Raw genomic sequence first — 12,234 nt, 5'->3', positions numbered from 1 at the left:
AAGCTGTCTTCTGCTGATTATTTGTATTTGTATTTCTTTTTATCACAACAGATTTCTCTGTGTGAAATTCGGGCTGCTCTCCCCAGGGAGAGCGCGTCGCTATACTACAGCGCCACCCATTTTTTTGTATACCTCTCTTCAGTTTATACAGCACTAACTTACATCAGAACTAGTACCTGAAAAGTATTCAGACAGTCTTGAATGAAATTTCATAAGTAGTTTCTGGTTGAAATAGCACAGCTTTATGTACATCCCACATGGTTGAAAGAAAATGTAAAGCACTGTATTCCACGTACAGTATGTTTAAACCAAACTATGGCGAAGATGCTTATTTTAGTGTTACCAAATGATTGTGTAATTGAGTTAGTAAAGTTTTGATCCTTTGCCTTTTAATAGACAAATTTGACAGTTTACATGGAAATGAAAGAAACTGTCGGTGAGAAATGCTCCAGATACGACACTGCTGACGAGTTTCACTATTTTTTGTGCTCACTTTTTTGAAAGCATCAGGCAATTTTTTTTTTTATATAGGTTAGATATTTTAGAACCCGCCCAAGCTCCATTAAATTCTACTGACTGCTTCCTAGAAATTAAAAAAAGTCTGTTGATAGGGAAACGATATTTGTATGTTGTTGATTTAAAATTACTTGTTAATGTGTAAATATGACTGTTTGATCGATTGGGCTTATTTCTAATTTTTGACGTCACTCTTTTTGTTTGTATGGTGTTTTGAAGCTGGATGTATGGAACATTTCAATGTCCAGAAGGGGCACATGAAATATACTTCTTGCCTTGACTTCTTCTCTGTCTGTCTGTCTGTGCCTGGTTTGAGTGGCGGTCTTCTCTACGTACCATGGGGTGGATGGCTACTACCGTTTTCATAACTTGTGAAAAGTCTCTTCAGTGAGGAGACACTGGAGTCGGGTCAGGCACAACTAAACGTCTTTTGGTCACCTGTTGCATAAGGAGACATGTCCATACTTCTCACCTTGTGAGCTCCCACGGTGGCCGTGAAGTAGGCCGGCACGAAGGTGACCCAGACAAGGAGGGTGGTGTCCACGCAGAAGGCGATGTAGCGCGACTCGTTGTAGTTGTCTGGCAGACGGCGGGTCTTGAAGGCCAGCAGGGTGCAGAGAAGCACCAGCAGGAAGTGGTAGGCCAGGGAGGCCCCCAGGCCGCTGACAGGCAGCAGGCACAGACGCTCCACTCGGGGCTGGGTGGTCAGGGGCTGATGGAGGACTGCGGAAGGGGGGTCCACTGCCGTGCTGATGGTCACAATCACCATCTGTGGATTGGAATGGATGGATGGATGCAGAGGAGGCGGGGTGTTAAAGGGTTGTGTCGTGGCAGTCAAACAGGGCGTGAGAGTGCATGTGCATGTTACAGAGGTGAGGCTGTCACGGGGGCCCAGTCGCTGGATGATATGCAGACGTAGACTCCAGGACGTACGCATGCACGCAATCAAGCACATGCTTTCATGCACACACATGCATCGACACACGTGGACACAGTTCTCGTTTCCTTGACAGTGTCTGCTCTCTCTCTCTCTCTCACTCTCACTCTCTCTCCCCCCCCCTCTCTCTCTCTGCGCGCGCGCGCGCGTGAGTGTGTTCGTTCTTTAGTTTAGCGTGTTTTCACAATCAGTGATATTACACGAAAAAAAAGAAGAAGAAAAAAAGTGGGGTGGGTGAAAGAGAAGTCAGGAAAAAAGAAAAAAGTGGAAACTACTAAATACATGATTAACAAGCAATTAAACTTAACAGTACAATTCAATAATGATAATAATAACTAGAACAATGAACACAATTCTGAGTTACACCAAAGGAATGTAAAATTGGGCAATGAACTAATGCCTTTGAAAGATCGACCATATGAACCTCGTTTGGGATTTTGTCACACAGCTAAATTAACTCGCACTGTTTAGGCACGTTTGTGGTGTCTTCTGGTTTCTCAGAGCAAAAGAAGCAAACTTGCCAAATTATTTGCAGAGTATTACTCATAGTTTAAAGATTAATGTGCATTTCAACAGATTCCGACAATGAGTTGCCAAAGATGATAATGCTAACAAATCTTCGGACAGTGTAGTGGTCACCTGACGCTAAAAATTTGACATTCTGATCTAAATGTTCGGAGTTGGAGAGCATGTCCAATCCGCCGTTTATAATTTTGTCGATGAACTGGACTTATCGTGTGTTATATGCCAGAAAATGCGTTTGGCGATTTTGTTTCAATCTATAGAAAACGGAAAGTCGTGATCAGACAGGAAAAGTTTGAAACTTTGATATAATTATCTGTATCATGTTCGTAACACAGTGAAATGGGGATCAGTGTCGACTGCTTAAGCCAAAGCATTGTTCCAGTATACAACTTCCGGTTCGACAAAAAAGTCGTTGTTGCTGTTGGTCAGCAGGATTCACACGTGAACTATGAAGGCTTTGCCTCTTGTTTACTTGCGTGAAGGAGAAACGTGCCTATGCTTGTTTTGTGTTAAATCTGTTTACCGTTAGAACAGACAAATGCACGCAACTTCAAGCCATGACTGCACTGCGCTGTGCTGTGCTGTGCTGTGTGTGTGTGCTGTGCTCTGTGTGTGTGTGTGTGTGTGTGCGTGCGTGCGTGCGAGTGTGTGTGAACTGATACTGTCAAAGTGGATTTTTCCACAGAATTATGCCAGTGACAACAATCTCGTTGCTACGCAGAGTTCTTTAACATGCGTTATAGCATACTGCTCATGGGACCCCGGTTTATCGCCTCAACTGAAAGACTAGTGCCCAGGCCACCAGTCAAGGTCTAGCGAGTAAACAAAAACCCGTGTCCGTTCGAAATTCGAATCATTGATCCTCGGTTCTCTAAGTCGGGCGCGTTATCAAGCAATCGGCCACAGTTTTTAAGATTTCGATTCACGAGCCCCAGTGTTATATCCGTTCGGCCACACAACACACTCCATCATCTGTTGCTACTTGTTGCGGCAAAGTGGGTAAATATGGAACTGGAATCAGATGCGATCACCAGCCTCATTTCCATTGTGAGGCTTCCGGGATACTTCAGACGCGAGGAAAACACAGCGGTGGCTTCCCCTTGTTGTGGCTGTCTCCCACAGATCCAGGTCAAGATCCTCTTGATCCCCGATCGCCGTGTTTTAAAAAAATGTTCTTTGGGGGGAGCTGGGGGTGGGGCGGGGGGTGGGGGGGGGGGGGCAGGGGCGGGGGCGGGGACGGGGACGGCGTGTGGGGGAGGGACGAGGGGGGGGGGGCGTTGTCGTGGTGAGGAGTAGGGGGCAGGCTCAGAGTTGATGATAGGAAAGTACACTGAGAGCGGGGAAGGAAGGTGTGGTTCGCGTGCGAGCGCTTGCACATGAGTGTATCTGACGAAATGTGGGTTGAGGGAAGAGGAAGGGTGAGAGAGGTTAGGGAAGAGAACTTGAGAACAACACGGTTTACGTACTGGTTTTTTGCAGATTCAGGGAGAAGACCTGTAAGAATTCTGTGCCTTTTAGAGAGAAAGAGAGAGAGAGAGATGAGGCGGGGGTCAGGGAAACATAGACAATGAGATCGGCGGAGAAAGGAAGAGAGGAAGCCGGCGCGAGCGCGGTATGCGTGTGTGTGTGTGTGTGTGTGTGTGTGTGTGTCTGTGTGTGTGGGTGTGGGTGTGTCTGTGTGGGTGTGTCTGTGGGAGAGACAGACAGACAGAGACATAGACAATGTTCATTTTTTTTTTTAGAGAGGGATGGACAGGGTTCTTTATATATATAGAAAGATGATAAAAAAGAAAACAAAAAACAACACTGTCCGACAGCAAATATTTCGGCGCTTGCCTTCTTCAATGCTTATATTGAGAGAGAGAGAGAGAGAAGAGAATGACTGAGTTTATATACGAACGATCTCGATAGTGTCATAAAGTGATTCCCCGCAGAGAACAGCAACTGCTCTGACGAGGAAGTAAAGTATTTTGTTTCAATAGCAATGACCATATAAGGCATTGCATGGGGTTCGGACTGCGTGGCTTCAGTTTGCTGACCTCCATTTCTGTTGTGCACCCTTATAAGTGCTGGGCGTCTGTCCCTTCTCTGTGTAGTCCCTGCCATTGACGTCATAGGACTGCGCATGGGAGCTAATCCTGAGCAGCATGTTGGCTTGAATTATTCCGCTGTCACTGTTAATGTTTTTGTTTTCGAGCGAAAAGAATTGACTGAAGTGTTACAGCAGACTAAGAGAAGAAACATCAAATGGAGAAGCGAATAATGTTATAAAGCCGTGAACAATGTCAGTGATTGCTGTCTGATCTATTGCACCCAACAGGGAAACGAGACAATAAATAAACCAATGGATGAAGAGGTAAGACGATACATACATACATGCATCCATCAACGGCTGACATTTTTGTGACTCAGTGTGACAACGAATAGAACAGAATAGACTGTGTCTTTATTGCCAAGCGTAGCGTGGTCACAAGGAATACTGGGGGGATAGTACATGAAAAGCTACAAACATAGATCGAAAACCATACGTAAACGCAGAATTCAGGATACGTACACGTGCATATCAATATAAGAACTTTTGCACACTCACATATGCACATTCACACACACACACACACACACACACCCACACACATGTTTGAACATAAGCCACATATTACATGTGGATGGGGCTGATGACTAGATCTTCGGGTAAATGGTAGTTGATTGCACAATTCTCTTTAACCATACTGGATTTGCTCGAGAGACAGGGCATTGACTGCTTTGGGGAAAAAAGCTATTGGCGAAGCAATTGGTTTTCGTCCTTGTACTTCTGTACCGACGACCAGAGGGAAGCATTTCGAAAATCCCCAAAGCTGGTTGTGGTTCGTCCTGGCTGATTGATTTTGCTTTTTGAGTAGCCGCTTATGTCGTCTAGAGAACGTAGATCAGCCCCGGTAATCTTGGTGGCAGTTTTTACGATTGTGTTAAGGGCTGCAACTTCTGCCTTGGAAATGTTTCTGTACCAAACAATAATAGCGAAGGTTAACACGCTTTCAATTGACAGCTCTGTAGAAATCAACCATGATTTATTTTCTAATTCTAAACTTTTTGAGGCGCCGAAGAAAGTACAGGCGCTGTTGTGCTTTCTTAACAATTTTTTTCCGTATTTTTCTGCCATGGGTATCTAACATAGAAGAAGCTAGAAAGTGGACGCCTGTTTTCTCTTCTTTTAAAGTAAGAGGGACTTATTACAAAACAATGTCAGAAGTGGGATCGTTTAAGCCTGGACCATATCTTTGACAATACAAAAACACAAACAGGCTTCTCCTCTCTCTCTCTGTGTCTCTGTCTCTCTCTCCCCATCTCTCTCTCCTCATTTCTTCCCTTTCACCCTCCCTCCCACCTCCTTTTCTTTCTAAATCCTGGCGAGTATCTGAAGGATGCTGACCTCTTAATGATATAGTGATAATAATGATACGATGAGGATGAGGATGGTGGTGATGGTGATGGTACAATGATGATGATGCTTTGCAGAACTTCACCTGCTGATCGAAGAGGCATCACAATCTGTGTCAAATTATTGTCTGATGAAGACCCCCAAGACACAGAACAAAAATGATGAGACAAAACTATTTTTCCACCACATCTACAGCGTCCCGCGCTAGTTTTCTTTTCGTGTGTGAACTTTTACGTGTATGACCGTTTTTACCCCGCCATTAAGCAGCCACACTCCGTTTTCGGGGGTGTGCATGCTGGGTATGTTCTTGTTTCCACAACCCACCGAACGCTGACATGGATTACGGGATCTTTAACGTGCGTATTTGATTATCTGTTTGCGAATACACACGGAGGGGGTTCAGGCACCACCTGGGAGATGGGAAAAAAATCTCCACCTTTTACCCACCAGGAGCTGTTACCGAGATTCGAACCCGGGACCCTCGCATTGAAATTCCAATGCTTTAACCACTCGGCTATTGCGCACGTTAGATAAAATTGATTAAAGATATGAATTAATTTGTCGAGCAGTCCGCTGTCGGTTAGCACTCTGTGTCTCGAGCCCACCTGCTCAGAACAAGCTTTCACTTTCTCGTCACTCCTTCCTTACCCCCACAAGTCACCTCTCTTCAAACGATTATTTTCTTTATCATATTTAACCTTTTTTCCATCACAATCTAAATTCGTGTTAATAATAATGACAATAGTAGTAGTAGAAACAGCAACAGGAACAACAGTAGAAGTTATAATGTTGTTGTTTTTTCAATCAGAATTATACATACAAGTGTTGAGTGATGGCCTACAGGTAACGCGTCCGCCTAGGAAGCGAGAGAATCTGAGCGCGCTGGTTCGAATCATGGTTCAGCCGCCGATATTTTCTCCCCTCCACTAGACCTTGAGTGTTGGTCTGGACGCTAGTCATTCGGATGATACGATAAACCGAGGTCCCGCGTGCAGCATGCACTTAGCGCACGTAAAAGAACCCACGGCAACAAAAGGGATGTTCCTGGAAAAATTCTGTAGAAAAATCCACTTCGATAGAAAAAAAACAAATAAAACTGCACGCAGGAAAAAATATATATAAAAAAAAGGCGGCGCTGTAGTGTAGCGACGCGCTCCCCCTGGGGAGAGCAGCCCGAATTTCACACAGAGAAATCTGCTGTGTTAAAAAGAAATACAAATACAAATACAATCTAGTACATTTGAAACAGCATTATCACAAACAGTATTTGACAGCATTCTCTTCACAAGCTAATGTCATCATTGACAATACATCTTATTAACAGTATCAAAGGCTAGGTTTTCTTGGAGTTATCCCCCTCATATACATAAAAGAGAAGCTTTGTTTTTTCCTCCGAAAAAGCATGGTGAGCTGTTGGGTAAATTCAGTGTACTGCCTGGTGAACACTTTGTGTTGTAATTTCAGGATATTCAACAAAGATGGTGGTCAAAAGTATTTATTTATGTATTTTTATTTCTTGGCATATGATATTCTGTTTCTCTCTGAGCCGTATCAAACTTGGTACAGCATCATTACCCATTTAGCTACAACTGAATACACCGTCTGTGGACAGACAAACAGAAATGTGCATCGCTGGTTTTCTTCTTACAGTCATTCACCCCCGATCCTCCTCCACACTCCCTCCGCCAATACGCTTCACCAACAACTTTTTTCTTCTTCGCCGTCACCATCATCATCATCATCGCACACACACACACGCACACACGCACACACACACACACACACACACACACACACACACACACACACACACACACACACACACAGGGAAGAAGGTCAATGTAAGCTGCACTGTTTTGAAAGGAAATATTTGCGACAGATGTCGGTGACTGGAGGGGGAGGGAGAGGGGTTGTGCATGAGTGATGGTGACCATGACAACCTGACCATGGACAGTCTGATCAAAATAGCAACATTTGCCATTTTTGGACGTTCTACAGCGACCCTGGACATTATCACCACTCTCTCTCTCTCTCTAATGAATTGTTTTTCACTCCCCCTACCCTCCACCAAACACTCTACAGACAGATAGACAGACAGACGGATAGATCGATAGCCTACATAGAACGATATATAGTGTCGCGTTCAGTTTTTCTCTTGAGTACAGTTAGTGACTTATTTATTGTATCGGTGTCAGTTTAATTCTCACAAGAGACACACACATGAAATCCAGAATATACAACTTTATTAAGTTAACTATTTACTGATCTAGTAATTACTATTGTGTAACAAACAAGGTACACGCATGTCCAATGTAAATAATGACACCACGAACTATACTTATACATTCAACATCAATATAGATTAAAAGTATCCAAAATAAACCGTCACAAGGGTGGTTCTATAATGTCACAACATAAGTTTGACGTAACTCACTGATCACAGGAACATTACGTTCGTCCAAATAAAGAGAGCCACGCACCCCATAACGACAAAGAGAAAATGAATACCAAAAACATTGCTGCCACAGTACTCATCCAAAACTGACCAAGTCCCACCCTGCAGTTGCTTCGCTCAACGAAACATGAAGCATGTGATTCTTGCCGATTTAAAAACTACAAGAAGGAAACTGTATCACAATCAGAATAACTTTATCATCTCAACAAGAGAAATAAAGTGTGGTAAAGTCTGTGATGCATACAGATTACAAGCATGACAGTAGAATTTGACATCTCTTACGAGTCTGTTGTGTCCAATGATGACATCTGAGTCATTCTCGTTTGGTAGTAGTAGTAGTAGTAGTCTTCAGTTTAACGTCTTCCACTTTAAGTGATATTAGACCAAAAAAAAGGGGGTGGGGGTGGAGGGCGGGGCGTGGTGGTGGGAACAGTTTTGGGGAGAGGGTGAAGAATGGTGTGTGTGCATGTGTGTGTGTGGTGGGGAAAGATACAGAGCATTGGAAAAAGTAAAACATTAAAAGGGAGACATAGGCATATAGAAGGAAATTCTAACATCAAACAACTAAAACAAATGTCCTATTGGACTATGCAGCAATCCTTCTGCAATAGCAGATAACATCTGGAAATTGTCAAAAATACATTCACAAGAATTTTCCCAGCAGTTTGGTAAAAAACGATTTCAGACTCTGACATTCAAAGAGTACGTGTCTGCATTTAACATCTTTGCTGAACTTTGTTATAAAAGCGTTCAGCTTTATCCTGTTTGATAATGCCTGAATTTGCCTTAATCTGATTAAATTACTGAATGTATTTGATTGACTGATAGATTCCGGTTGTTGAATATTATTTATACTTTTATCTAAAACTTTGCAGGGAGATTGCCTGGGCTCTCTGGGCATTGCTGCTGCCGCTTTTCTTTTCAGCGACGCTGCAATGGCGGTTCTTCTCAAAGTTGTCGTGCGCTTGCTTTGTCATAGCACGCCAGCCGGTACTGTCCTGTGCACACTCCTCTAACCGCTTTGGGGGTTCCAGCATGCATGGTGATGGCCTTTACGCAGTCTTTAATGCGTTTTGGGAGTCTTCCTTGCTTTATTTTGCCAAGACATGGTTCGAGAAGCTGCATGGGGACTCTTGATCGAGTCATCCATTGGGACGACGTGGCCTGTCCAACGAAGCCGGGCTTTGTGGATGATGGCTTCGATGCTTGTGGCCTCTGCTCTGTCAATGACCTCAGGGTTTGTGACCTTGTCCTGCCACCGTATGCCGAGGATTGTACGCAGGCTGCAAATGTGGAAGCGCCCAAGAAAACCTGGTGAGTCTTCTGTACAAAGTCCTCACAACCATAGAACGGACTGGATATTACGACTATTTTGTTCACTCTCAGCTTGGTTGACAGCTGAGTGTTGTGCTGGTTCGGTATTAGTGATCTCAGCCTACTAAGTGCCTGGCTTGCTTTGCAGATCCTGGCGTTGATCTCCTTGTCGAGGGAACCGTCATTGGAGTTGATACTGACGAGGTACTCCTCTACAGTCTTCAGTTGTGTTCCCTCAGTGGAAATGGAGGGCAACGGGCTGCAGACAACGGGACGGACTGGACAACAACCTGTTTTACATAGACAGATGGTTAGACTATAGAGTCAGGCTGTTACAGCCAATTTGTCGACGATGATCTGGAGATCAGACTCCTTATATGCCATCAGGGCACAGTCGTCGGCAGAGAAAGCCTCCAGGATGATATTCACCACTGTCTTTGGTTTGGCGCTCATGCGGTGGAGGTTGACGAGGGACCCATCTGGTTCTGTACTTCCAGGTTCTCGCCATCTTTGTTGTCTCTAACAGCACGGCTGAATGCACAGGTGAGGAAGAGGCTGATGAGCACTGGAGCCAGAACGTAACCTTGTTTCACGCCGTTAGTGATTTGGAATGTATCCCTGTTTCACGCCGTTAGTGATTTGGAATGTATCCCTGTTTCACGCCGTTAGTGATTTGGAATGTATCCCTGTTTCACGTCCCTGGTGATTTGGAATGTATCCCTGTTTCGCGCCGTTAGTGATTTGGAATGTATCCCTCTTTCACGTCGTTAGTGATTTGGAATGTATCCCTGTTTCACTTCGTTAGTGATTTGGAATGTATCCCTGTTTCACGTCGTTAGTGATTTGGAATGTATCCCTCTTTCACGTCGTTAGTGATTTGGAATGTATCCCTGTTTCACTTCGTTAGTGATTTGGAATGTATCCCTGTTTCACGTCGTTAGTGATTTGGAATGTATCCCTGTTTCACGTCCCTGGTGATTTGGAATGTATCCCTCTTTCACGTCCCTGGTGATTTGGAATGTATCGCTGTTTCACGTCGTTAGTGATTTGGAATGTATCCGTGTTTCACGTCGTTAGTGATTTGGAATGTATCCGTGTTTCACTTCGTTAGTGATTTGGAATGTATCCCTGTTTCACGTCGTTAGTGATTTGGAATGTATCCCTGTTTCACGTCGTTAGTAATTTGGAATGTATCCCTGTTTCACGTCGTTAGTGATTTGGAATGTATCCCTGTTTCACGTCGCTGGTGATTTGGAATGTATCCCTGTTTCACGTCGTTAGTAATTTGGAATGTATCCCTCTTTCACGTCGTTAGTGATTTGGAATGTATCCCTGTTTCATGTCGCTGGTGATTTGGAATGTATCCCTGTTTCACGTCGTTAGTGATTTGGAATGTATCCCTGTTTCACGTCGCTGGTGATTTGGAATGTATCCGTGTTTCATGTCGCTGGTGATTTGGAATGTATCCGTGTTTCATGTCGCTGGTGATTTGGAATGTATCCGTGTTTCACGTCGCTGGTGATTTGGAATGTATCCGTGTTTCACGTCGCTGGTGATTTGGAATGTATCCCTGTTTCACGCCGCTGGTGATTTGGCATGTATCCGTGTTTCACGTCGCTGATGATTTGGAATGTATCCCTGTTTCACGTCGTTAGTGATTTGGAATGTATCCGTGTTTCATGTCGCTGGTGATTTGGAATGTATCCCTGTTTCACGTCGCTGGTGATTTGGAATGTGTCCCTGTTTCACGTCGCTGGTGATTTGGAATGTGTCCCTGTTTCACGTCGCTGGTGATTTGGAATGTATCCCTGTTTCACATCGCTGGTGATTTGGAATGTGTCCCTGTTTCACGTCGTTAGTGATTTGGAAGGTATCCCTGTTTCACGTCGTTAGTAATTTGGAATGTATCCCTGTTTCACGTCGCTGGTGATTTGGAATGTATCCCTGTTTCACGTCGCTGGTGATTTGGAATGTATCCGTGTTTCACGTCGCTGGTGATTTGGAATGTATCCGTGTTTCACGTCGCTGGTGATTTGGAATGTATCCGTGTTTCACGTCGCTGGTGATTTGGAATATATCAGATGCCTGTCCACCAGAGAGTACCAGCCTTCGCCGTTCCTTCCTCACACATATACACATCAACACACCCGCGTTTACCAACTGATCTGACACAGGAATATTAATTGTTTTTAGTTCTCAGAGTTTCATCTTTGTAAGTCAATCAGCGTCTTCCAGAAGGTAAACGTTGATATTTGCTGAGTCCATGGCCACTGTCATTTAAGATCACTTTTGCTTTTGTGTAACGCTCTGTTCGAAGTGCACAGTCAGTCTGTCCTGCCTCACTCCTCTAATCTTGCTACAGATGTGGATAAGATATGTATCATGTATTAGCAATAAAGTCCAATTTCTTGTACAAAACGGTATATATATATATATATATATATATATATATATATATATATATATATATATATATATATATATATCTTCATTCACGTACCTATCTATCTATCTATCTACACACACACACACACACACACACACACACACACACACACACACACACACACACACACACACACATATATATATATATATATATATATATATATATATATATATATATATATATATATATATCTTCATTCACGTATCTTCATTCACGTATATCACACGCTCAACTTCCACACCACGAATAACGAATAAAAAGGCCTAGCACGGTAATTGTATCATATATATATATATATATATATATATATATATATATATATATATATATATATATATATATATATATATATATGATAGTCAGTCGTGTCCGACTATGACCATCAGAACAGCAGAAGAGGCAACTGCTGTCTCAACTATTTGCGTTAGAATTTGATTATAGTGGAGAATGTCTTGTCCGAGTGCGTCCCCACTCTCTCGGCCAATAGGGTCTTAGGACGGTCAGCGTTGGGATGGTTTTCAAAGGCCAACTAGCCCCAAGGGCTGCAGGACTAGGGGCCTGTGCAATCTTGCCTCCTAGTTTGCCGCAAAGGACTAAGC

At 43.5% G+C, this 12,234-nt stretch overlaps 1 protein-coding gene across 1 annotated transcript in view; it reads right to left on the bottom strand.

The window, feature by feature from the left end:
* The window catches only part of LOC143300286 (metabotropic glutamate receptor 7-like), a 98,405-nt gene that overhangs the window by 5,090 nt on the left and 81,081 nt on the right, over positions 1-12,234 (bottom strand). Inside the window, exon 5 of the mRNA XM_076613881.1 lies at positions 989-1,285. Within this exon, the coding sequence (XP_076469996.1) occupies positions 989-1,285 (297 nt within the window). The remainder of the gene's footprint in view (positions 1-988; positions 1,286-12,234) is intronic.

This window comes from Babylonia areolata, chromosome 26, assembly GCF_041734735.1.
Source record: "Babylonia areolata isolate BAREFJ2019XMU chromosome 26, ASM4173473v1, whole genome shotgun sequence".
Classification (NCBI taxonomy): Eukaryota; Metazoa; Mollusca; class Gastropoda; order Neogastropoda; family Buccinidae; genus Babylonia; species Babylonia areolata.
Note: the sequence above shows the minus strand (reverse complement) of the source record. Positions and strands in the feature narration are given on the sequence as shown.